General features: G+C 35.5%; 3 protein-coding genes across 5 annotated transcripts; all 3 read left to right on the forward strand.

The window, feature by feature from the left end:
* The first annotated feature begins 304 nt into the window (after positions 1-304).
* Positions 305-9,433, forward strand: LOC112755631 (cysteine-tryptophan domain-containing zinc finger protein 3). The gene is made up of 13 exons (XM_025803855.3): positions 305-670; positions 897-1,053; positions 1,788-1,860; positions 1,965-2,095; positions 2,205-2,624; positions 2,718-3,964; positions 4,180-4,568; positions 4,661-6,201; positions 6,286-6,443; positions 6,780-6,940; positions 7,619-7,779; positions 8,348-9,015; positions 9,190-9,433. Exons 2-12 carry the CDS (start codon positions 949-951, stop codon positions 8,540-8,542), a joined length of 4,581 nt encoding a protein of 1,526 aa, XP_025659640.1. The 5' UTR covers positions 305-670; positions 897-948; the 3' UTR covers positions 8,543-9,015; positions 9,190-9,433.
* A 1,320-nt stretch (positions 9,434-10,753) lies between these two features.
* Positions 10,754-16,378, forward strand: LOC112729356 (putative disease resistance RPP13-like protein 1). 3 transcript variants are annotated; one of them, XR_011874720.1, is made up of 3 exons: positions 10,754-14,572; positions 15,052-15,360; positions 15,999-16,378. XR_011874720.1 is itself a non-coding variant. In XM_025779593.3 (2 exons), exon 1 carries the CDS (start codon positions 11,132-11,134, stop codon positions 14,570-14,572), a length of 3,441 nt encoding a protein of 1,146 aa, XP_025635378.1. In that variant the 5' UTR covers positions 10,754-11,131; the 3' UTR covers positions 15,999-16,378. The 3 variants fall into 3 exon arrangements, 1 of the variants encoding a protein (XP_025635378.1); XR_003814520.2 differs by having other exon boundaries at positions 15,259-15,360; XM_025779593.3 differs by lacking the exon at positions 15,052-15,360.
* Positions 16,379-18,667: 2,289 nt separating this feature from the next.
* Positions 18,668-22,963, forward strand: LOC112729366 (putative disease resistance RPP13-like protein 1). Its single transcript, XM_025779601.2, has 2 exons — positions 18,668-22,321; positions 22,780-22,963. Exon 1 carries the CDS (start codon positions 18,833-18,835, stop codon positions 22,301-22,303), a length of 3,471 nt encoding a protein of 1,156 aa, XP_025635386.1. The 5' UTR covers positions 18,668-18,832; the 3' UTR covers positions 22,304-22,321; positions 22,780-22,963.
* The last annotated feature ends 1,730 nt before the right edge of the window (positions 22,964-24,693 follow it).

The following is a 24,693-nucleotide window of genomic DNA, read 5'->3' on the forward strand; positions in this document are numbered from 1 at the left end:
TTCCAAATACATCATACAACTATTTGTTATACTAACGTTTCCAAATGTGTTTGTTTTCTTCTTCTTTATCATGATAATTTTTTTTAAAAAAATTTTGATTAAAAAAAAGAAAGGCGTTAAGAAAAACACATAGATTTCACAATAACTTAATTGTATTTTATTTAATTAATAACAAAATTTAATAATAACAATTAAAAATAATTAAATATTATTCTTTAAATATAAAAATTTTAAAAAATATATTTTATAATTATTAACACAACCTTATCAATAAAATAACCTAAATAATCTCACGAATTACTTTGCCAAACTTTCTTTCTTTCTCTCTACCGGAAAAAATAAAAATAATAAAACAACACATTCATCTTAAGTTTCTCTCTCTTTATGAGTCTATGGGATTAAGAAAAAACATTTTATTTTTATTTTTTAACCTCCCAAGGAAGAAATGAAAATAGTATTAAATAAAAGTAAATATAATTAAGAGGAAAAAAAAAAAGCGGCTTCTGAGTTTCTGTATTCATCAAAAACCAGAGAAGAGAGGCAGAAAAAAAAAAAAAAACACAAACAAAAAGAACTTCTTTGTGTGTTGATCATTGGAATAACGTTCGAAACCTAAGAAGGGTTTCGTTAAGATTAGGGAGTCGTTTACTTCCACCGATTGTCGAACAAGGCTAGTGCTTTTAGTTTTTTTTTTTTTTTTTCAGTTTAAATTATAATTTAGATTGTGAAGAAAAAGTTGCAATTTGAGGTTATGATTCGTAACTCGATCGTGTGGGTGAAGTTTTTTAAGTGTTGGTGGAAAATTTGGGTCTTTTGAATGCGGAGGTTTTAAGTTGCAGGGATTGTTTTCTGTGTAATTTTTAATTTTATTTTTTGATGAATTTTGTGGAAATTAGGGATGCGAGAAAGGGGTTAGGGTTAGGGTTTGGTGGTGGTGGAAGGAGCAGAATGGAGGAGTCTGAACTTGAAGAGGGAGAGGCATGCTCATTCCAGAACCACGAGGAGGATCTTGATGATGCTAGCATCGATCCTGATGTTGATCTCTCTTACATTGTAAGTGCTGTTTTTGTGTTCCTTTAATTATAGATGTTTAGGGTCTTGTACTCAAATTGTTCTTTTGAAATTCCTGTATTTTACGACTTCTTTTTTGCTTGTTTTACTATCCTGGATTCAATGCCTTAGCTCTTAACTATGTGTTTCCCTAGTTTGTGCAATTTATTTGGAGTTGTGCTTTACAGAATTGCGCTTTATTAGGATTGAATTGAACATTTGGAATGTATTTTATTTTATGTGTGATGTTTCACATAGAGGGTGTGATAAAAAAAAAAATCCTTAATTTTGGTGGCATTTGGTCCTCAACTTGATGCATTAGATGATTGAAGAAACTTTTGCTCAGAATGTCTGTTTAGACGGTGATAAAGGTGGTGCTTTAATGTAGCTGATAGTGTAAAGGGTTTCTTTTCTCCTACCCTTCGTTGGTGTAGATTTGTTGTTGATGCTTCTCACATACCTGCTTATAGTTCTATAACTTTTATCCTTTGATAGGATAGGATTACATATAATGTCAACCATGTACTGAAAGATATAAGAGTGTTTTGTTTGTTCTTTTTTGAATTATTTCAGTTCATAGAGCTCACATTTTGGGAAGTTTGTGTGAATTGGAGAAACTTATTTAATTTGGAAATTGAGCTGACTGAGTGTGTGATGGCTGTTAATGCATCCTAAAGATTCATCCTTACATTTCTCTACTGTATGGTTTATGCCTTTTGGAATTTTATTTTTCAAAGGATGCAAAACTTCAAGATGTTCTGGGACACTTTCAGAAGGATTTTGAGGGTGGGGTGTGTGCAGAGAATCTTGGTAAGTTGTTACATCTTATAACCAAGATTCAAGTGCAGTGCTGAATAGTTATCAGTTCCCGTTCTAGTGTTCTAACGGCATTGGGGAACACTTCATCATTACAGGGGCTAAATTTGGTGGTTATGGATCATTTTTACCTTCCAGTCAGCGGTCTCCTGGATGGGGTCATCCAAGGACTCCATCAAAAGCTCATAGTCAAAATACATCCAAATCTTCCCCTAAGTTGCAACCAGAGGTAAATTTCTTACATTAATATGGGGCCAAATATGTATATGTACATTTGTCAAATTGATCATGGCTTTAGGTTTTGTTATTCCAAATTAATCTATTGTACATCTAAACAGGGTGGGCAAGGGGATGCTGTACAATTTTCAAATGGAAATCAGTCATTGAGACCTGGCCCAGGTTCTGCTGGCTACTCAAGGCTGCCTGCTGTTAAGGCACCTTCTGTTAATGATGCTATCACTCAAGAAAATGGCATGACAACTGCTGGTGCTGAGGTGTTCACTTCTAATGACGCTCTCACGCAAGAAAATGGTTCTCTAAGCATAAAGCCTAGAAGCACATCAGACCGGAAGACACTGAAATTTCGAATCAAGATGGGTGCTGACAATTTACCAACACGGAGAAATGCTGCTATCTATAGTGGACTTGGTCTTGATGTGTCTCCATCATCATCACTTGATGACAGCCCCTCAGAAAGTGAAGGAATTTCTCATGAGCGTCAAGATGCTCCTTTTGAATCTCCATCTTGTATCCTTAAGGTGAACTTTCTGTTTCCAATTTGATTCTGTGCTATCTTCATATTGTGCTTGAAGAGACTGGAAAATGTTTTCTCTTATGGTGTCTTGAAACAGATTATGACGGACCTCCCTATGCTGCTGTCGCCTCTAACTGATGATCTCATTCAGTTAATAGAAAGGGAAACATGTGCCAGAGAGAGCACACCTGTCCCTGTTTATATTAATAAGCCAGAAAGTTCTGGGATGTTACCGCAAGAATCTAACACTCTAAGAGGCAAAGGCAACAAAAAATCGTCAGGAAGGAAGAAAATTAAGTCTCTAGACGGTTATGAGTCCTCAATGGACATGAAGAGCGACAGTAAGAAGAATGTTCTATCACGGAAGGAACAGGGTATAAATGCAGTGAATACTGAGGAGCGGCTTTCGAAAACCCCGAAGCTTCCACTTCTATCCAGTTCATATTCTTTGCGTGATGATTCAGTAAAGGCTGTGGAAGTTAACAAGGGTATAATGAGGGAGAAGACATTTTCTGATCATGGACAAAAGGGTTTAGTGGAGTCAACATCTACCGAAAATGGTTATGTTGAAAGAATAAAGGGAGGTTCAGGTGATCCAGCACAAAGGAGCCTAGTGGAGCCAACAACTTCTGAAGTGAATGGTAAGACAAAGGGAGGTTTAGGGAGGAAATTTGTGGGAGAGAAGGTTTCTCTGAATGATTCATTGGCTTGTACAGAAAAAGACAATCCTGGGAGAGTTAAAATTTGTGATTCAGTGTGGGGTGAGCCAAATACTCCTAAGAATTCAAAAGGAAGCCATGGCACTGTCACTGCTGTGATACAAAAGCAGAAGTTAAAGTCTGGCACCTCTTTGGTGCCTAAAGTAAAGAAGAGTTTTGATGGTAGTTCGATGTCAAAAAATGAAACTGAAGAGGCCAGGGTACAAAAAGGCCCTGGAAAGGCTAGAGATACATACAGAGACTTCTTTGGGGAACTAGATGAAGAGGAGGACAGAATGGCCTCGCCAGAAACCTCATATGGGGGTAAACTGAAGGAAACCGAGGCTGTCAAGAGGCGCACACCTGAAATTACTCGTGGAATAAAGGAGAGATTAGGTGGTGCTGAGAAGGTTGATAAGTCATTAATATCTGATGAAGATCCTAAAAGAGCCACAAATGTCCAGTACACTAATGTGAATGGTGCTGCGGCAGATATTGGAAAAGGAGATCCTGCATCACTGGCTCCAGTTGTGATGGAAGATAATTGGGTGCAGTGTGACCGGTGTCATAAGTGGCGCCTTCTTCCAGCCGGCACTAATCCTGATAGCCTGCCTGAAAAGTGGTTGTGTAGTATGCTTGATTGGCTGTAAGTTCTAGTCCTGTGATTAAATATTTAGAAGATATTTGCCCATTTTTTATCCAAAAGTCCTTATTAAAATAAATAGTTAGGAATCTTGAGCTTGCTTGGTAACATATAATGACATCTGTTTATGTTGAATTGTGGATTATTTGGATAGCAAACTAAGTCAATTACATAAATGTTTCTTTGTTCAAACCTTACAAAATTTGCATAATGTGCAGGCCTGATATGAATCGCTGTAATGTTAGTGAGGATGATACCACAAAAGCCCTTATTACATTATATCAAGTGCCTCCTCATAATGGTCAAAGCAACGTGCAAAATGTCCCTGCAAGTGTTATGGTAGCAGGAATTGTACCAACTACCCAGCAAAACAATGATCTGTTTGCAATGCCTGGAGGGAAGAAAAAACCTATGAAAAAGACATTGAACTCTGCCAATAAAGATGGCTCTTCTCAATTTTCATCTTCTATGAAGAAAAGCTTGCCCTCATCAGTGAAAAGTAGGAGCTTAAATGATGTAAATAAATCTCCTGCTTTGAGTAACCCTGATGTTTTGGTGAAGAAACACAAAACTAAGCAGCGAATGCTGGAACAGGATCCTGATGGAGGTAATTTATTTTACCAGATAATGAATGTGCTTATCTATTTGTGTAGTATTAGCAACTGGTGTTTATGTCTGTTTATCAAAATTTGTTGGTAGGTGATACAAAGAATGTGAAAGCAAAAATCAGGAAGGACACTGATCAAGATAGTTCTAGACCATACAAGAAAAGTAAGATTGATGGTAATGATGAAGAGTGGATGCCGCAGAATGGGCCTGCTAGGAAGGGGGGATACAGCTCGAATAGTAATGTTCCAACTACTTCAGTTGGCAAAGATCCACTTAGACCAAAAGATCGCTCCTCTTCAAGGGACTCTAAATACAATGGTAATGACAAGCTACTGCCTTCAGCTGAGATAGCAAAAGATAAGGGTCAGGGTTCCATGGATGAGGGATCCCTGAATTTTGGGAATTATGATTCCAATGGTGCTCTTAAAAAGAGGAAACTGAAGGAATATCAGGATGCTCAATTACAGGAGAGTCATGTGGAGTTTAGTGACTCTCGGAGGGAAAAGAAGCCAAGAAATTCAAAATCTGAAGGTAGAGAATCAAGTTCCAGTAAAGGAAGTGGCAGGACAGACAAAAAAGGTAGTCATACTAAGAACCACAAATTCAGGCAAAATCCAGGGAGTGCGCCATCACAACGGAATGTGGGTGGTATGGAGAGTTCAAAGGTAGATTTGGGGCCTCTGAGGGCTTCTGCTGCTGCCACTACTTCAAGCTCGTCAAAGGTTTCTGGCTCACATCAAACCAAAGCTAGCTTCCAGGAATTGAAAGGCTCGCCAGTGGAATCAGTTTCTTCATCACCTATGAGAATTTTAAATACAGATAAATTTACAAATAGGGAACTGACGGTGAAAGATGGATTTCATGATGCTGCTGCTGTGGTTAGTGCAACTGAGCAAGTTAAAGATCGATGTCATGGTGAAGACAGCACCGGCGTTTATCATGCTAATGTGACTCATCCAAGGAAGATTGGCAAAGGATCACTTTTGAAGGATAATGGTGGCAGCTATAAGTCTGAGTCTATTGCTGAAAAGTTCAAAAGTTCTATCCAACTGCAAGATGAATCTCCTCCATCAGAGGCAAAACAGCGTAAGGAAGGCAATGCAAAGCTGCAAGAGAATGTTGGGTCAAAGCTTGACAAAAGCGAGAATATACTTGTTGGGAAGAAAGATTATACAGAAAATGATATTAGGAAAATACAGAATGGATTAAATAAAGAGCACAACTTTCAAGAAGTCCGTACAAATGGCATTTGCAAGCAGGAGGCATTGCCTGCTACTAGTCAGAGCCAGTTGACAGAATGTGATATTGAAAGATCTTCAAAAAGGCCTCTTTCAGAAAGAAATGACAAAGGAGTAATTGGAAAAGGTAAGTTGTCATTGCCACCCTCTGGAGATGTAGCAGGTGATCTTCCCCAAGTAGATGATGAATTGAAGTTGCAAAAGAAACAAATTCGAAAGGGTGAATATCAAAATGGAACACAGCAAGTTAATTCCAGACATCCCACGATTAATGGACACAAATCCAGGGAGCTTGACAACCCTACTCCAAACAGAAGAGATTCTAATAGCCATTCGGCTAGCAATGCTTTGAAAGAAGCTAAAGACTTAAAGCATCTGGCTGATCGTCTTAAGGTTTTTTTCGTACAATCACTTCTGGATTAATTCTTTTTAATTCTCATTGGTACTTATTTTAAAGATTTTGGGTTTACCATGCAGAATTTAGAATCCACTCTCGAGAGCACGGGGATTTACTTACGAGCTGCACTGAAGTTTCTTCATGGAGCCTCTCTATTAGAATCTAGCAACAATGATAGTAACAAGAATGAGATGATTCAGTATATCCATATTTATAGTACCACAGCAAAATTGTGCGAGTAAGTTGATAGTTTTTTTTTTTAATTAATTTATTTCTTAAAAAACACACAACCTTATTGAAGGGTTAATTGTCTTTCCTTGTGAATTTGGTACATACAATCTAATAAAACTATAAACATTGTACCACAAATGTTTGTGAAAAGTTCAATAGACCCTTCTCACTCTATGTAACTGTTATACATGTTTATAACTTATTTCATATTTGTAGTTTGTCCATGTTGGTGGTAGTACATAAAATTGATGGATTTTAGCTGAGCTTTATTTTTACTTTTGGGTGGCATATGTAGCCTCAAGTTTTTTATTTAATTCCTTTTTTGATATTCTCTATTTGATAGGTTTTGTGCCCATGAATATGAGAAATTGAAAGACATGGCTGGAGCTGCTCTGGCTTACAAATGCATGGAGGTGGCATATATGAGGGTTGTATATTCCTCGAGCACTAATGCAAGCAGAGATCGGCATGAGCTGCAGACAGCTATGCAAATGGTTCCTCTTGGTAATGAATTATTTTACCAGATTTTGGTGTTTGAGTGATGCTATCATTTCTTTCTTACTGGAGTTCTCACTTACCATTTAAATTTGTGCTCGACATCCTACCGCATACCAGTCCCTTTTGGTAAATAACTAGTAAAATATAGCTTAAGCATGAAATCACGGTAGAGTATTCTTTTATTTTATTTTTATTTTTAATTTTTGATTTTGGGTTTCAAAAATTATTATGTCTCATGTAGCTCTATCACATATTTTCCAAACATTGTTCATCAGGCTAGATGTCAGATTCATAAACACAGGTTGGGAAAAAAAAAAAAACTAATGTTGAGCTAGACTAGTTGAAGTCCAGTAGACTTCAGATATTGGTGGTTTAGACCAAAAAGAATCATAATTACAGATCTCATCAGTTGGTGTATAATTAAGAAAGCGATGGCGATAGAATAAGGACAGGTAGATATGGCCAATTTGCTAGATGATAGCAAGTTTAAGATTCTTTGTATTTTTGTCCTTTTATTATGTACCCATTCTTCGCTTCCTCACCAGCACCATTAACTGTGAGAATATTGTTGGTGAAATGGGAGTAGATGTATGTCTAATTCCCTTTTTTTAACCCCTATATCTTTTTCTCTATATTATCATCATTATATCACTATTTTGATTAGCTCCTTGTCACATTTGTTAGGCGAGTCACCTTCATCGTCTGCATCTGATGTTGATAATGTTAACAACTCTATAACAGCAGACAAGGTTGCCTTGTGCAAGATTACCAGCTCCCCCCAAGTTGCTGGAACCCATGTTATTGCTGCCAGAAATCGTCCTAATATGGCGCGACTGCTCAATTATGTAAGTATACACATGAAAATTGTGCTGACAAATTGGGCTTTATCTCAATTATTTATTTTGGAGTACTAGGATTGGAACCTAGATTATTATATTTAGTAAGATACTAACAAATGCAGCAAATTAAATTACAGTAAGTTATGAACATGGTGCACAACTTAGCTAAAAAATACATTTTTGGGACCTTTCTCTTGGATTCAGATCAAGGAGAATTTAAAAACTTGTGAATAGTAGTAAGATCCTAGTGTAAATAATACATAGCAACAAAAGAGTTGTTCAAGTCTAAAACATCCAAGGTCTTTAATCTGAATGAGTTGAAGGATTGAAACACCAAAACAAAGGGAATTAGAATATCAAGGAAACAGGGTTAAGATAGTTCTAAATGGGGACATTGTTCCACAATTCAGGTAGTATGAATAAATAAAAATACCTTCTCTTTCCTAGGCCATTACTTAATTTACATTCATACTTGTCTTTGAATATTTTTTATTTTATTTTTTTCCAATTAAAAATCTTGTTTGATCAGTTGGATCCAATAGGATGTGAATACAAGTGACTTGTCATGTTTCAGGTTCAGGATATGAATTCTGCTATGGAAGCCTCAAGGAGATCACAGAGTGCTTTTGCAGCTGCTAATTCAAACCTTGGTGAGGGTAAGTATGCAGAGGGTTTGTCATCCATCAAGAAGGCTCTTGACTTTAGCTTTCAGGATATAGAAGGTTTACTGCAATTGGTTCGACTTGCTATGGAGGCGATAGCTCGGTGAAGCATCCAGGCAGTTGGAAGATCATCTAGCCTGTTAAGCATTGCTTGTTGGTTAAGTCTGCCTTCGCTGAGACAAATGATGGGCTGAACCGTACTATGAAGGGCACGGTTTATCATATAAAATCTTGTGTATATACATGTCTGCGATGCAAACACAGAAATGGGGATCAGATACCAAGAATGAAGAGTGTGGTAAATCTCTAGAAAGTATGGAGGTATTAAAATTCTGGAGTTGGAGTTTCTTTAAAGCAAGTTCTTAGCTCCTTTGAAATTCTTGCCATTGCTTGGTCTCTTCTCTTTCTCGAGGGAGTATTATTATTTTTTTTTTGCGACCCAAAAATGTAAAGTTATATATATGCTAGAGAAAGGGATTTTGTAGAGCTTTGCATTCAAATGTAGTCACCCATGTTCCAGTTGAAAATAGAGTCACTCTTGGATCATCACTCCAAAGGAAGGAGTTGAAGGGAGTTGAATGTAAGTGAGCCTTTTCTCTTGTAGTTTGGTTTCCTTTACTAAATCCTCTCAATTGAAAAATCCATGTTGATTTTACCATTGATTGGTTATCACTTGGGTCAATCAGTAGTAAAACTGAATTTTTGGATTGAGAGAATCATTTCACTTTCTGATTCTTATTCAACTTGTATGCAGGTTGCCTTGTACAAATTTAGGATCACTGGCGAAACTTTTTTTTCCCCATTTTTTTCTTTCTTTCTTTCCTCATCTTTTTTTTTTTTTGGTTATAAAAAAGGCTATTGGTAGTTGATAGAGAACAGAAGACAATAAATAACAATTGGCAGTGGGAGCATGTACAGCAGGAAATTAACTTTTTAAGTTGCAGTTTGTAATATTATCAATTTTTCTGATATAAAATCTCATGAACAAGGTTGCTCTACTGATTAAGACAGACATTAGATATAATATAACGCTGATGGTCATAAAAGCACTAAGAAAATGCTTGGCTTTAAATATAGATTTTATTTCTCGACACCTTCGTTGGATTATAAGATCGTTACATTATTCATGTATTGTTATATTATAAAAAATGTTATACACACGTACACACAACAAAGTTGATTGAATGATGTTCGTTTTTTATATGGATAGTAGATTAAATTAGATTTAACTAGTGGCGGCACTAATAACCTAGGATGCATAGATACTTCGAACTAGTTGCGCTATTCCATTTGATACATGTCATGTCAAATACTTTGAAGATGCTTCTAGTTATATTTGATATTTATTACTTTTCATAAATTATATATCTAAACAAGTAATATTCATTAATAATAAACCAAATAAATTTGGGTTTAAACTGATTTGTATTAATTCTGATATTAGTATTATGCTCTTAGATAAAAAATTGTTTTATATTTTATCAGATATTGTACTAAAGCCGTATTGTAGTATCTTGTAATTTTTAAACATTGTCATGTCCTGATATCTGCATTATATCATGCAGTATCCCATACTTAATAATTCAAGTTTAGAGGCAAAAAATCAAAGGGAATAGTAGTATTCTTTGGTCTTTTCTAGACCGAAGACCAGTTAATAGTTATTACTTTGTTGCTGGTTTGACAAAGTAACAAAGAAAGATAAATGGAAATCATGTTTGAAGAAGAGAAAAGGGAATTTGGATCACGAATGTTCATATTCCAGGTCTAAGGGAAGGGGAATGGGTACTTAGTAACTTAAACACTTTCCCTTGTTACCTTGAACACGAGGGAATCTTCATTATATCTCTGTAATCTATCACTAAATAGAGAGTTTAACCTTGTTAAAACCTTCTTGACACGTGATACTATTCAATTGTTTTATTTATTCCATTTTATCTTTTTAACAATATTAAACTGAAATGTAGTTCCTAAACTGACAAATGAATTTGAGTTTACACTTTACATACCTACTAAATTTTGAGTTATCAATCTAAACAGGCTCAACAGTACCTAATTTAGAACCGTGGTTCTTTCACAATGAAGCTTAGAAATAGGTACATGGCACATGGGTTTACATTTGATCTGATAGTACATTACAATTTCTTCATGCAATAATTTAGGCAAGTAGGACAAACGCAATAATGCAGATTACTGCAGGAAGGCCTATTATGTAAAACATCATAATTATTATTGATGTGCTTTTTCAACTTTTTCTGAATAAATTTGATTCCATTTGGAAAAATAAAAGTATCTTTTGAAAAAAAAAACAGTAGAAAAAGTAAGAAATGTGTGAAAGAATGTCATGGAAATATCATCTTATTGGCTACTGGATGCAGTGTGGACCATACATACAGTTATGAAAGCACTCAAACATGTCACTTTTTTTTTTCGAGGAAGAGAGAAGGAAGCATCATATGAACTTGTCCCCAAGATCAATGAGCATGTGTGAAGTCAATGTCTTTTTGCTACAAGGAAAACAAAATACATAAGCAATTAAGCATCACTTTCTGAACCTGCTGCTACTTCTTCCTTTACCTTCATTGCAAACATTCATCCACTACTTTCCTTTCTTTTCTTTCTTCTAATCTTGAGATCAACATGGCTGCAAGATTTGTGGGGAAGCTTTTCTCAACTCTGCACTTGGCACTATCTACGACATGCTGATTTCACCCTTACTTGTCAACTTCATCCAGAGAAAGAAGCTTAACCGGAAGCTGGTTGAGAAGCTGGAGACAGTTCTGAAGGCTGCTCATGCTGTGATTAATGATGCCGAGCGGAGGCAGATCGAGGAGGAGGCTGTGAAGCACTGGCTGGACAGGCTGAAGGATGCTGTGTACGATGCTGAAGACATACTTGATGAAGTCACCACCAAAGCTGCCATTCAAAAGGTTCAAGGTAAATCTCTGTCTCGCTATGTCAATTTGCATGGTGATGGTGAGATAGTAACCAAGATAGAAGACATCATTGCTGAATTAGAGTCAATTGTAAATGAGAAAGATGGTCTTGGCTTGAAGGAGATACCGGTGGAGGACATGTCATGGAGAATCCCCTCAACATCTCTGGTTGGTGTGCATCAAATATATGGCAGGGACCAAGATAGGGAGGCCATAGTAAAACTGTTGTTAGATGTCACCAATGACGGTGGAATATCAGTGATTCCTATGGTCGGCATGGGTGGAATAGGAAAGACTACCTTAGCTCAGATGGTTTACAATGATGACCGAGTGAAACAAAAATTTGATGTTAAGGCATGGGTTTGTGATGGGCAAGAAGAATTTGATGTTCTTAAGGCGACAAAGACGGTGATGGAGAAAGTAACTTTTAGTTCTTGCAAGTCAACTGAGTTAAACACAATTCAGGAGAGTTTGAAGGAAGTCCTATCAGGGAAGAAGTTGTTGGTTGTTTTGGACGACATGTGGAGTAACAATTATGATGCCTGGATAAGTTTTTTAAAGCCTTTCAAATCTAGTAACGGGGGTGTTAAGATTCTTGTAACAACCCGTCTTGATTCGATTGCTGATATGGTGAAAACTATTCCAACTTACCATTTGAGTTTGTTGGGTGATGATCACTGCTGGTCAGTGTTTGCAGATCATGCATGTCTTAATTCTGCTGAACCTCATATCCGTTCTGCTTTAGAAGTAGTTGGTCGAAAAATTGTCAAAAAGTGTAATGGGTTAGCTTTGGCTGCTCAAACACTTGGAGGTTTATTAAGAGCAAGAAATGAAGCAGCAGATTGGGAATTTATATTGAGGAATGAAATTTGGGAACTTCCCAAAAAAGATAGTGGGATTCTTCCAGCATTAAGAATCAGTTATCACTACCTCCCTTCCCACTTAAAACGTTGCTTTGTTTATTGTTCTTTATTCCCAAAAGACTATGAATTCAAAAGAGATAAACTGGTGTTATTGTGGATGTCAGAAGGTCTTTTGCAGCAACCAAAGAGTGGCAGCACTTTAGAAGAAGTTGGTTATAAATATTTTAATGATTTGGCTTCGAGATCATTTTTCCAACATTCTAACACTGATGAAAATTCATTTGTCATGCACGATCTCATGCATGATTTAGCAATATTCTATGGTGGAAAGTTTTTTTCTAGAACCTTCGAACTCGAAACTGCAGACAAGCTTGATGCTTGTCCTCGTCATCTTTCATATAGTCCTAATATCAATGATTCGTTATTCTCAGAGATCTCGAAAGTATGTGATTGTTTAAAAAAAGCAAGGACATTGCTGGATGTTGGTTTTAGATCATGGAATGGTTACACAAAGAAAATTGATCCTTGTCGCTTACTTGCACAGTTGAAGCACGTAAGGGTTTTGTCATTTCATTTCTTTCCTCTTGATGATCATGATTCATTACTTGATTCAATAGGTGATTTGATCCATTTGCGTTATTTGGATCTTTCTCATTCACCTATCGAGACATTGCCAGAGTCAATGTGCAAATTGTATAATTTACAAACACTAAAGTTGAGTGAGTGTAGAAGACTAGAAAAGCTTCCAAGCAACATGAAGGATCTTGTAAATTTGCTTCATTTGGATCTCTCTTATACGCCAATTGAGGTATTGCCCGAATCATTGAGTAAATTGCATAATTTACAAACGTTGAAGTTGAGAGAGTGTGTAAACCTTAAAAAGCTTCCAAGCAAGATGCAAGATCTTATAAATTTGCACCATCTCGACATTGAAGATACTAAAATAAAAGAGATGCCGAAAAGGATGAGCAAATTAAAAGACCTGCAGATTTTATATTACTATATTGTCGGCAAGCACGAAGAGAATGGGATAGGGGAATTGGGAGGACTTTTAAATCTTCCAGGGTCATTTCGAATTGAGAAATTAGAGAATGTGGTTGATAGCAGTGAAGCTTGGAAGGCAAGGATGGTTGATAAGAAATACATCAGTTATCTATGTTTGAAGTGGTCATCAGGTGAAGATAGTGATATTGTTGAGTCCCAACTCGAAAAAGATGTGCTTAGCAAATTAGAACCTCACAATGACCTGAAATATCTAGACATAAAGGGTTACAGGGGTACCGTGTTTCCGGATTGGGTAGGGCAGTCTTCGTACCACAACATGACTAAGTTGAAGCTGAGTGGATGCAGGAATTGTTGTGTGCTTCCTTCACTCGGACAGTTACCCTCTCTAATGAGATTGGAGATTTCACATTGCGAGAAGCTGAAGATGATTGGTGGGTCATTCTATAAGGGTGATGGAACTCGTCAGCATCAGGAGACACCCTTCCGATCCCTTAAATATCTGACTATTGAAAAACTGCCTTGCTGGGAAGAATGGGAGTCATATGAATGTGATGATGATGATGATGATGCACCATTTCCTCAACTTGAAACACTTTGGATAAGATACTGTCCTAAGTTAAGAGGAGATTTGCCCGCTTTCCTTCCGTCTTTGAAAGATCTTTACATTTCAGGATGCGAGGAGCTTGGTTGTTATCTGCCAAGATCTCCCATCCTACGTGAATTAAGAATAGATGGCAAACAGGAAGCAAGAATGCGGGACCTACCACTTTCAATGTTGGAGAGACTAGTAATTAATGGAGAGCAGCAGGTGGAGTATGTGTTTGATGCCATGACTCACACCCAACCAACCTCTCTCACATGGTTAAGCATCACAAACTGCACATCAGCCATATCATTTTCAAGGGATTCTTTGCCCCCTTCATTGGAATATCTAGTCATATACGATTGCAAGAATGTAGAATTCCCAATGCAACACCAACAACATCACTCGCTACAGACATTAGAAATACACAACAGCTGTGATTCGCTTACATCCTTCGCATTCCCAGCGTTCCCAAATCTCAAGGATCTGACAATCGCAAGACGTGAAAATTTGACATCTCTGGAGCTGTCACAGTCACAGTCCCTCGAACGATTAAGCGTTGAAGAATGCCCTAAGCTGGAGAACATAATAAGGCTGCCTGCCTCTTTAGAGTATCTCTCCATCATTCGATGTCCGTTGTTGGGTGAAGGCATAGAGAGGAAGGACCCCCGCATTTGGCCATCCATTTCCCACATCCACACAATTGCTGTTAACGGCACATGGATTCAGTTTGACTTTAAGATCTTAAAATAGGTAACTCTTTTGCTATCTCTCTATATCCCAAAGCTACTTCACTCCAACATTGTATTCATTCTTTCATACATTATATTATCAGTAACATAATTTTGTTCTTACTGAATTTCATCAGCCCATTTTATTTTTTTGTAGTAACAAGTCATGCTGCTTGTTTATCAAATACTCTACACTGTTTCAAAACATGTGTCTCATGTCCTTCTACTCTAAATATAAAACTTTATCATCTGTTATAACACTGTTAGTCACCACTACAGCACATGGTCGGGGCAAATTTAGTTATCATGATTCATAATTCAATTGGCTTTTGACCAAGTCTTGACTTTTCAGTTTTGAGTTGCATTATATGGTTGTTAGTGTATCATAACTCATAATTCAATTGGCCCATCTTCGCCATCACTCGTCTACTTCCACTTTTAAAGTTTATCATTCGACGGTTGCACAACAAAATAGTAAAACATTTGGTCTCTTTTTTGCAGTAAGCATCTCGGAATAAAGAGTTTGGTTGATAGTCTCTGCAGTTGACAATTCATAATTCATAATTTTGTGATGTTTCGGATAAAAAGATATGTCTATGATTGCAAGAAAAAAAAGCATTTATGCCCCCAACTATATATTCCTGACTTCCTGTACTTGATTTGCTACAACACTTCCCTAAATCCTAATTTTCCTTACTTTTGTTGCAGTAACATTTTTGGGCTGCCTTGACCACCTTCCTTTGCTATTTCCTCCCCTTCCAATTCAATGTTGAGTTTCTTACTGCTTTTGCTGGTCTTGCCTTGAGAGTTGTAAGCAACTTTTCACTTTTTCATTGCATCCATATTTGTTTCATTTTTCTTCTTCTGTAATGTAAACGAACATATACATTATTGCTTAATGCCTTCTTGCCTTCTTCGTATGAATAATGGAACATAGATAAAATGGAAGAAAATATGATCTAGGAATATACGCTTTTTAATTCCAGTCAAATAATGATGCCTTGAGAAGCTTTATTAATTTTCGTAATTTTACCAAAGGTATTCAGGTAAAATTTTAAGTTACTCGTTGTTTCATTGCATGATGCATATTGTACTACTAGAACCATGTTTTCCTAAGATTAATTTTATTGGCACTGTTACCTCTGAATTTTGGTCGTTCTGGTAGTTATATATTATGAATGTCACTAGGGTTATATATATTGGACTGTACCCTCACTCTATCATATAGAGCACCTATGTCATTGCCAACTGTAGAGTGTAGAGAGTAGATGCATCAATTCTGATTGATTTAACCACCATGTATCTTAATCACTAAGCATATTCAAATTACATAGTAGTTGAGGACAAGGACATTGCAAGCATCAAATTACATTCTTAGTGATGTTTGTTATTTATTTATTTTTTCTTGTGGTAGCTATAATATTAATCTATGTTGCCATGTTCTTCAGGTTGATAGGGTACATCAAGCATGTCATGAATTCCACCATGGCTCTATCAATTCAGAGCTCTTTGGCGCCGCTCAGATCCCTGGGAGCTCCAACATGGGGCGGTGGATTGTTAGTCATCCTTAGGATTTAGATAAAGCTGTAGACAATTGGAAGGAGGAAAATAGGCTCTTTTTAGAAAGCTGTCAAGGCCATTTAGGTAAAGATAGGACAGTTAGTAGGAGTAGTTGTTAGGTTAGTTACTATAAAGGAATTGAGAATGTAATTGATGGGAATAAGGGTAGTGGCCTAAACAGTTAGTATTAGAAGGCTTGCTGAACTCATTGTAAAGCAAATTTTGATGTTGAATAAAAAAACTGGAGAGTACCGCCTCTCTTTCCTCTTGTGGAGTTCTTAACCTTGGTCTAAACAAAGTGTTACATTGGTGTTTTTGCCGTTAACATATGGAGAGATTGGTATTGAACATAGGGGTGGGGATGAGATTGATAGTAAAACTTGTCATGTTTCATTTGATGCTGATGGTTATGTTGCAGTCTCAAAAAATTTGGAAGCATGTGATAATTTTTTAAATTTGCAAGAACATTGTTAAGGGATGCCCTTCCATTATTACAACCTCAGGAAATAGTCCTTGTGTATGACTTTTACTATCAAATCTGGAGAGCTTAAGAGTTTTTTCATTGGTTTCCTCTTGATTCATTCGCCAATTCAACAGACAAACTGATAAGTTTGTGTTATTTGGATCTTTCTGAATCATCTACAAAGATATAACCTGAGTCGTCTACAGATATTGAAGTTGAATTGTTTGACTTTCTGGTGCGGTCCACAGATCTTCTTTGCATATGGCAAGTTTGTATAATCTTTTCTACATCACATGCAATTGCATACTCATTCTTAATTTTATCTCTTCTAGAATGTCAGAAAGTCCTAGTATATCCTAGTGAATCAGTGCAGTTATTGTTAACTTCTATCAAATTGAAGCATTGAAGGTAGAAGCTGTTTCTTCCAACTACCATCTTTGACCTTCCATTAGGCATCAAAGCAGAGGATGTAATGTTGTTTGAAACACCTCCAGAGCTGAGACGAGAATGGAGGTAGACAAGAAGCTAACTCTGGATTGACTTCAAGATTGCGAATTTTATCAAAATCTTAATTTTACCAGATAATGAATGTGCTTATCTGTTAGTGTAGTATAGGATACTGGTGTTTATGTACTATGTTGAATGGATTTTCATTTTTAATTGTTATTCCTACTAGTTTAACATCTTCTGAAACAATTCAAAAGGAAGAAATCAAATCATCTTGAGAATTATTATAGTAGAGAGAGTATTATAAATAAAACCTTCCTGTAATTCATCTGATATATAGCTTCTGCAGAATGCAATTTGTATATAAAAGAACAAGAAAATCATGCATTGTAAGCATTTTCAACTGAAATTTTTTCATGGAGCCTCTCTATTAGAATCTATCAACAATGATAGTAACGAGAATGAGATGATTCAGTCTATCCAAATTTATAGTAGCACAACAAAATTGTACGAGTAAGTTGATAGTTTTTATTTATTAATTTATTTTTAAAAAAATAAAAAACCTTATTGAAGGGTTAATTGTCTTTCCTTGTGAATGTGATTCCTTTTTCTGATATTCTTTATTTGATAGGTTTTGTGCCCACGAATATGAAATTAAAAGACACTGGAGCTCCTCTGGCTTACAAATGCATGGAGGTGGCATATACGAGGGTAGAATATAGCTTAAGCATAAAATCACAATAGAGTATTATTTTATTTTATTTTTATTTATTTATTTATTTATTTTTTATTTTGGGTTGAAAAATTATTACGTCTCGTGTAGCTCTATCACATATTTTCCGAACATTGTTCATCATCATGCTAGATGTCAGATTCATAAATAAAGGTTGGGGGAAAAAGCCTAATGCATAGATACTTCAAACTGGTCACCGTATTTCCATTAGATACATGTCATGTCAAATACTTTGAAGATACGTCTGGTTATATTTTACCAATTTTATTAGATGTTATACTATAGCCGTATTGTAACTTGTAATTTTTAAACATAGTCGTATCCTTATATCTGCATTATATCACGCCATATTCCATACTTAATAATTCAAGTTTAGAGGCAAAAAAGAAAGTGAATAGTGGATACTGAATAGTACTCTTTGCTAGACTAGATTACTGAGGTAAAACCAGTTATTATTTTGATGCAGGTCTTATAACAGTAACACAGAAAGATAAATGGAAATCGTGTTTGAAGAAGAGAAAAGGGGATTGGGATTTGATGTAAAGGCAATAGATTGGAAAGATTATATCACCAATGTTCATATTTCAGGTTTAAGGGAAGGGGAATGGGTAGTTTGTGACTTAACACTTCTATGTACACACACTTTCCCTTGTTACCTTGAACACTATGACTGTGGCAACAGCTTCAACTACGAGGGAATCTTCATTATCCCCTGCTGTAATTTATTAGTATAATAATCATCATATCTGTGTAATCTATTACTAAGTAGAGAGTCTAACCATGTTAAATCCTTCTTATCATGTGTTACCAATCAATTGTTATCCACATTTCGTTATCATGTTGGGTGGAGGAAGGCCCTCATGATTTAGATGGCCATAAATAGAATGGAAAATGTTAGCGTGTTGAAAGTTTCAGCTAAAAAATTGATGCAAATATCACCACCCTATTGGCTATTGGATTCAGTATGGATCATACATACAATCTTCACTGGACCTGCTGCTACTACTAGTTCCTTTACCTTCTTGCAAACTATAATCCACTTTTCTTTGTTTTCTTTCTCCTAATCTTGAGATCATCATATGGCTGCAAGATTTGTTGGGGAAGCTTTTCTCAGCTCTGCACTCGGCACTATTTACAACATGCTGATTTCACCCTTACTTGTCAACTTCATCCAGAGAAAGAAGCTTAACCGGAAGCTGGTTGAGAAGCTGGAGACAGTTCTGAAAGCTGCTCATTCTGTGATCAATGACGCCGAGCGGAGGCAGATTGAAGAGGAAGCCGTGAAGGACTGGCTGGACCGGCTGAAGGATGCTGTGTACGATGCTGAAGACATACTTGATGAAATCACTACCAAAGCTGCCATTCATAAGGAGGATCCAGGTAACTCTCTGTCTCGCTATGTCAATTTGCATGGTGATGGTGAGATAGTAACCAAGATAGAAGAGATCATTGCTGAATTAGAATCAACTGTAAAAGAGAAAGATAGTCTTGACTTAAAGGAGATACCGGTGGAGGACATGTCATGGAGAATCCCCTCAACATCTCTAGTTGATGTAGGCAAAATATATGGCAGGGACAAAGATAGGGAGGCCATAGTAAATTTGTTGCTAGATGATACCAATGACCGTGGAATATCCGTGATTCCTATCGTCGGCATGGGTGGAATAGGAAAAACTACTTTGGCTCAGATGGTTTACAATGATGACCGAGTGAAACAAAAATTTGTTGTTAAGGCATGGGTTTGTGATGGGCAAGAAGAATTTGATATTCTTAAGGCGACAAAGATGGTCATGGAGAAAGTAACTTCTAGTTCTTGCAACTCAACTGAGTTAAACACAATTCAGGAGAGCTTGAAGAAAGTCCTAGCAGGGAAGAAGTTGTTGGTTGTTTTGGACGACATGTGGAGTAACAATTATGATGCCTGGATAAGTTTTTTAAAGCCTTTTAAATCTAGTAACCGGGGTGTTAAGATTCTTGTAACAACCCGTCTTGATTCCACTGCTGATATGATGAAAACTACTCCAAGTTACCATTTGAGTTTGTTGGGTGATGATCACTGCTGGTCAGTGTTTGCAAATCATGCATGTCTTAATTCTGCTGAACCCTATATCCACTCTGGTTTAGAAGTAGTTGGTCGAAAAATTGTCAAAAAGTGTAATGGGTTAGCTTTGGCTGCTCAAACACTTGGAGGTTTATTAAGAGCAAGAAAAGAAGCAGCGGATTGGGAGTTTATATTGAAGAGTGAAATTTGGGAACTTCCCAAAAAAAATAGTGGAATTCTTCCAGCATTAAGAATAAGTTATCACTACCTCCCTTCACACTTAAAACGCTGCTTTGTTTATTGTTCTTTATTCCCAAAAGACTATAGATTCAAAAGAGATGAACTAGTGTTATTGTGGATGGCAGAAGGTCTTTTGCAACAACCAAATAGTAGTGGAAGTACTTTAGAAGAAGTCGGTTATAACTATTTTAACGATTTGGCTTCGAGATCATTTTTTCAACATTCTAAAGCCGATGTAAATTCATTCGTGATGCACGATCTCATGCATGATTTAGCAATATTTTATGGTGGAAAGTTCTTTTTTAGAACCTTTGAACTCAAAACTTCAGACCAGCATGATGCTTGTCCTCGTCATCTTTCATATGATCTTCGAATCAATGATTCGTTCTCAAAGATCTTGGACGCATGTGATAATTTGAAAATTGCAAGGACATTGCTGGAAATCAATTTTGATGAATGGTATTATTCCCCAATGGAAATTGATCCTTGTCGCTTACTTGCACAGCTGAAGCACATAAGGGTTTTGTCATTTAAATTCTTTCCTCTTGATGGGCTTGATTCAATAGGTGAGTTGATCCATTTGCGTCATTTGGATCTCTCTGGTTCGCCTGTTTCGGTATTGCCCGAGTCATTGAGCAAATTGTATAATTTACAAACACTGAAGTTGAACAGGTGTAAAGTACTAGAGAAGCTTCCAACCAGCATGCAGGACCTTGTAAATTTGCGTCATTTGGATCTCTCTGGTGCGCTTATTATGGTATTGCCCGAGTCGTTGAGCAAATTGTATAATTTACAAACATTGAAGCTGAGCAGGTGTGAAAGACTAAAAAAGCTTCCAACCAACATGCAAAATCTTGTAAATCTTCGCCATCTCCATGTTGAAGATACTAATTTAGAAGAGATGCCAAAAGGAATGAGCAAACTAAAAGACTTGCAGATTTTGAGTTATTATATTGTTGGCAAGCATGAAGAGAATGGGATAGGGGAATTGGGAGAACTTGTAAATCTTCAAGGGTCATTTCGTATTGAGAAATTAGAGAATGTGGTTGATAGCAGTGAAGCTTGGAAGGCAAGGATGGTTGATAAGAAATACATCAGTCATTTATGCTTGAAGTGGTCATCAGGTGAAGATAGTGATATTGTTGATTCCCAAATTGAAAACGATGTACTTGCCAAATTTGAACCTCACAATGACCTGAAAAATCTAACAATTGAGGGTTATAGGGGTAGCATGTTTCCGGATTGGGTAGGGCAATCATCGTACCACAAGATGACTAAGTTGGAGCTGAGGGGATGCAGAAATTGTAGGGAGCTTCCTTCACTTGGACAGTTACCCTCTCTCATGGAATTGAGGCTTTCTGGATTTGAGATGGTGAAGAAGATTGGTGGTGAATTCTATAAGGGTGATGGAACTCATCAACATCAGAAGACACCCTTCCAATCCCTTAAAACTCTGTCTATTAATAGAATGCCTTGTTGGGAGCATTGGGAGTCATATGAATGTGATGATGATGAACTATTTCCTTCACTTGAGGTGCTCATGATACTGGACTGTCCAAAGTTAAGAGGAGATTTGCCCACTTCCCTTCCGTCTTTGAAGAACCTTTGGATTGATGGATGCAAGCAGCTTGGTTGTTATTTGCCAAGAGCTCCCATCATACGCCAATTAGAAATAGATGGCAAACAGGAAGCAAGAATCCAGGAGCTGCCACTTTCGATGATGGAGACACTACGGGTTAATGGAGAGCAGCAGGTGGAGTATGTGTTTGATGCCATGACCTACACCCAATCAACCTCTCTAAGATGGCTACAAATCTCAAATTGCTCATCAGTCATATCATTTCCAAGGGATTCTTTGCCCCCTTCATTGCGAGACCTTCACATCATAGATTGCAAGAATGTAGAATTCCCAATGCAACACCAACAACATCACTGGCTAGAGAAACTAGTAATAGACAACAGCTGTGATTCACTTACATCCTTTGCATTGCTAGCATTCCCAAATCTCATGTCTCTCACAATCGCAAGACGTGAAAACTTGACATCTTTGGAGGTGTCACAGTCACAATCTCTCCGAGTATTACAAATTCAAGGCTGTCCTAAGCTGGAGAACATAGTAAGGCCGCCTACCACTTTAGAGTCTCTCTTCATCATTAAATGTCCGTTGTTGGGTGAACGCATACAGAGGAAAGACCCCCACATTTGGCCAACCATTTCCCACATCCATGACATTATAGTTGATTGGAGACCCATTCCCAAATATCAATGACTCAACATTTTGAAACAAGTAACTGTTCTGCTTTCTCTATCCTATAGCCACTTCATCTTCACCAACATCATGTTCATTCTTTTTCATACGTTATATTATCATCTTGATAGGTTATTCTTACTGAATTTCATCAACCTATTTTTTAATTCTAACAAGTCATGCTAGTTGTTTATCAAATCTACTCTACACTGTTTCAAATCATGTGTCTCATGTCCTTCTACTCTAAATATATAACAGAATCCTCTGTTATCACACTCTTAATCACTACTACAGACATGGTCAAGGCAAATTTAGATTTGACTTTTCCCTTTTGAGTAGCATTATGTGGCTGTTAGTGTATCATAACTCATTATTCAATTGGCCCATCTTCTAGGGTGTAGAGCTATCACTCTGTTACTCCCACTCTTTAAGCTTCTTCTCATCATTGGACTATTGCACAACAAAATACTAAATAACTTTTTGTCTCTTTTTTGCAGAAACTCTCTCCTCGTGAATAGTTGTTTGATATTCTCTGGAGTTGACAATTGGTAATTTTGTGAACCATTTTGTGATTTTAGGATAAAAAGGTATGTCTATTGTCAGAAACAAATATTTATGTACTTGATTTGCTCCAACACATTCCTAAATCCTAATCACTTTCTTATTTTTGTTGTGGTAAAAGCTTTTTGGGTTGCCTGGACCACCTTCCTCTTACTCTTTGCTTATCCATACTGCTTTTCGCCGGTCTTGCATTGAGAATTATAAGCATCTTTTCACCCTTTCATTGCATCCATATTTGCTTCATTTTTCTTCTTCGTAATGTGAACTAACATATACAGGGTATGTCTAAAACGAGCACAACCAGTATATGTTTATTGGATATGCCAGACCATTAGATTTGATTAGATGAAAATCAAAGGCTAATATGAAAGAAGAGCATTGATGGATTCTAATAAATACAGAATTTTTTAGTACATAAATAAATATTTTAAATGACAATACTTTAATACACAATACTTTAAATGGTAACAGAATCTTTTATTTTTAAATAATTAAATATAAAATATATAAATACAAAAATATGAATATTTTTTATTCAATAAGATTTCTTTGGTTCAAATACTATGCCAACAAAAAAATTAATGTTATATAAATATATAAATTATATTTCTTTGGTTCAAATACTATGCCAACAAAAAAATTTTATTGAATAAATACAAAGAAATATTTTAGTTAAGATGTTAATTCTCATTGAGTTAAATTAACTCAAATTAAAATTAAATAACTAATTAAATGTGTCACGTCATAGAGACTAATTTACATGTTGTTTTAGAGAAAATTGGGTAAAATTCACCTATATATATAAATTTGGTCGAGTTAGAGAATAAAAAATTTAACTAAAACAATAAAAAAATACTTAAAAATAATAAAAATAAAAAATGATCTTATTATAAATATATAATTTTAAATATTATATATATGAAACTTTACATGTTAATTTTAATAAATAAAAAATATTTATTTTTTTATATTTATATGCTTTATATTTTTAATTACATAAGTTTGATTAGTTTAAGTCTTACTAATATAAGTAAATATATAATGTGATAAACATGTATTTAGAATTATATTATTTTTATTCCGTTTTTTATAAAAAATGAAAAAATAAAAAGGTTAATATTTTTATGTATTATATATAATATTTTAAATAAATTATATTTTTGAAATATTTTGATGAAAAATTATTTTATATAATAATATCTTTAACAAAATTAGTTAATTAATAAATTTTGAATATAATAATATAATTATTTGTTAAGTAATATAAAATAAAATTTTAATTATTTTATATTTTTATGTTACAGTTTAAAATTTTATTTTAATATGATTTTTTAATATCATAAATTTTTTTTGCATAATAATTAATCTTATTGAATAAAGAATACTCATATTTTTGTATTTATATATTTTATATTTAATTATTTAAGAATAAAAGATTCTGTTACCATTTAAAATATTGTGAATTAAAGTATTATCATTTAAAGTATTTATTTATGTACTAGGATATTCTGTATTTATTAGAATCCATCAATGTTCTTCTTTTATATTAGCCTTTAATTTTTATCTAATCAAATCTAATGGTCTATATAAATGTGGCGCATAAAATTGAATTTGCTTTAAAAAGAGAGACCGGTTTATAAATAACATTTTGCAACAAAAGGAGAATAAAGGAAGGAGTCCTGCGAGTCAATGAGATATTTGTATAATGGGTTGTTTATTTGACTCAATATGAGTTAAAAATAAAAATTATTCACAAAATAATAAATTTAAAAACTCTCATTCAATTATTTCACATTAAATTTCAAATTTCAAATTTTTAAAAAATTCAGTTAGTTGTTTTAAAAAAATAA

Source organism: Arachis hypogaea, chromosome 2 (genome assembly GCF_003086295.3).
Source record: "Arachis hypogaea cultivar Tifrunner chromosome 2, arahy.Tifrunner.gnm2.J5K5, whole genome shotgun sequence".
Taxonomy (NCBI): Eukaryota; Viridiplantae; Streptophyta; class Magnoliopsida; order Fabales; family Fabaceae; genus Arachis; species Arachis hypogaea.

Coding starts and splice junctions, on each gene's coding strand:
- LOC112755631 (XM_025803855.3), top strand. CDS start 949: ATGGAGGAGTCTGAACTTGAAGAGGGAGAGGCATGCTCATTCCAGAAC. Junction 1,861..1,964: donor GGTGTGTGCAGAGAATCTTG/GTAAGTTGTTAC, acceptor TCATCATTACAG/GGGCTAAATTTGGTGGTTAT. Junction 3,965..4,179: donor TGTAGTATGCTTGATTGGCT/GTAAGTTCTAGT, acceptor CATAATGTGCAG/GCCTGATATGAATCGCTGTA.
- LOC112729356 (XM_025779593.3), top strand. CDS start 11,132: ATGCTGATTTCACCCTTACTTGTCAACTTCATCCAGAGAAAGAAGCTT.
- LOC112729366 (XM_025779601.2), top strand. CDS start 18,833: ATGGCTGCAAGATTTGTTGGGGAAGCTTTTCTCAGCTCTGCACTCGGC.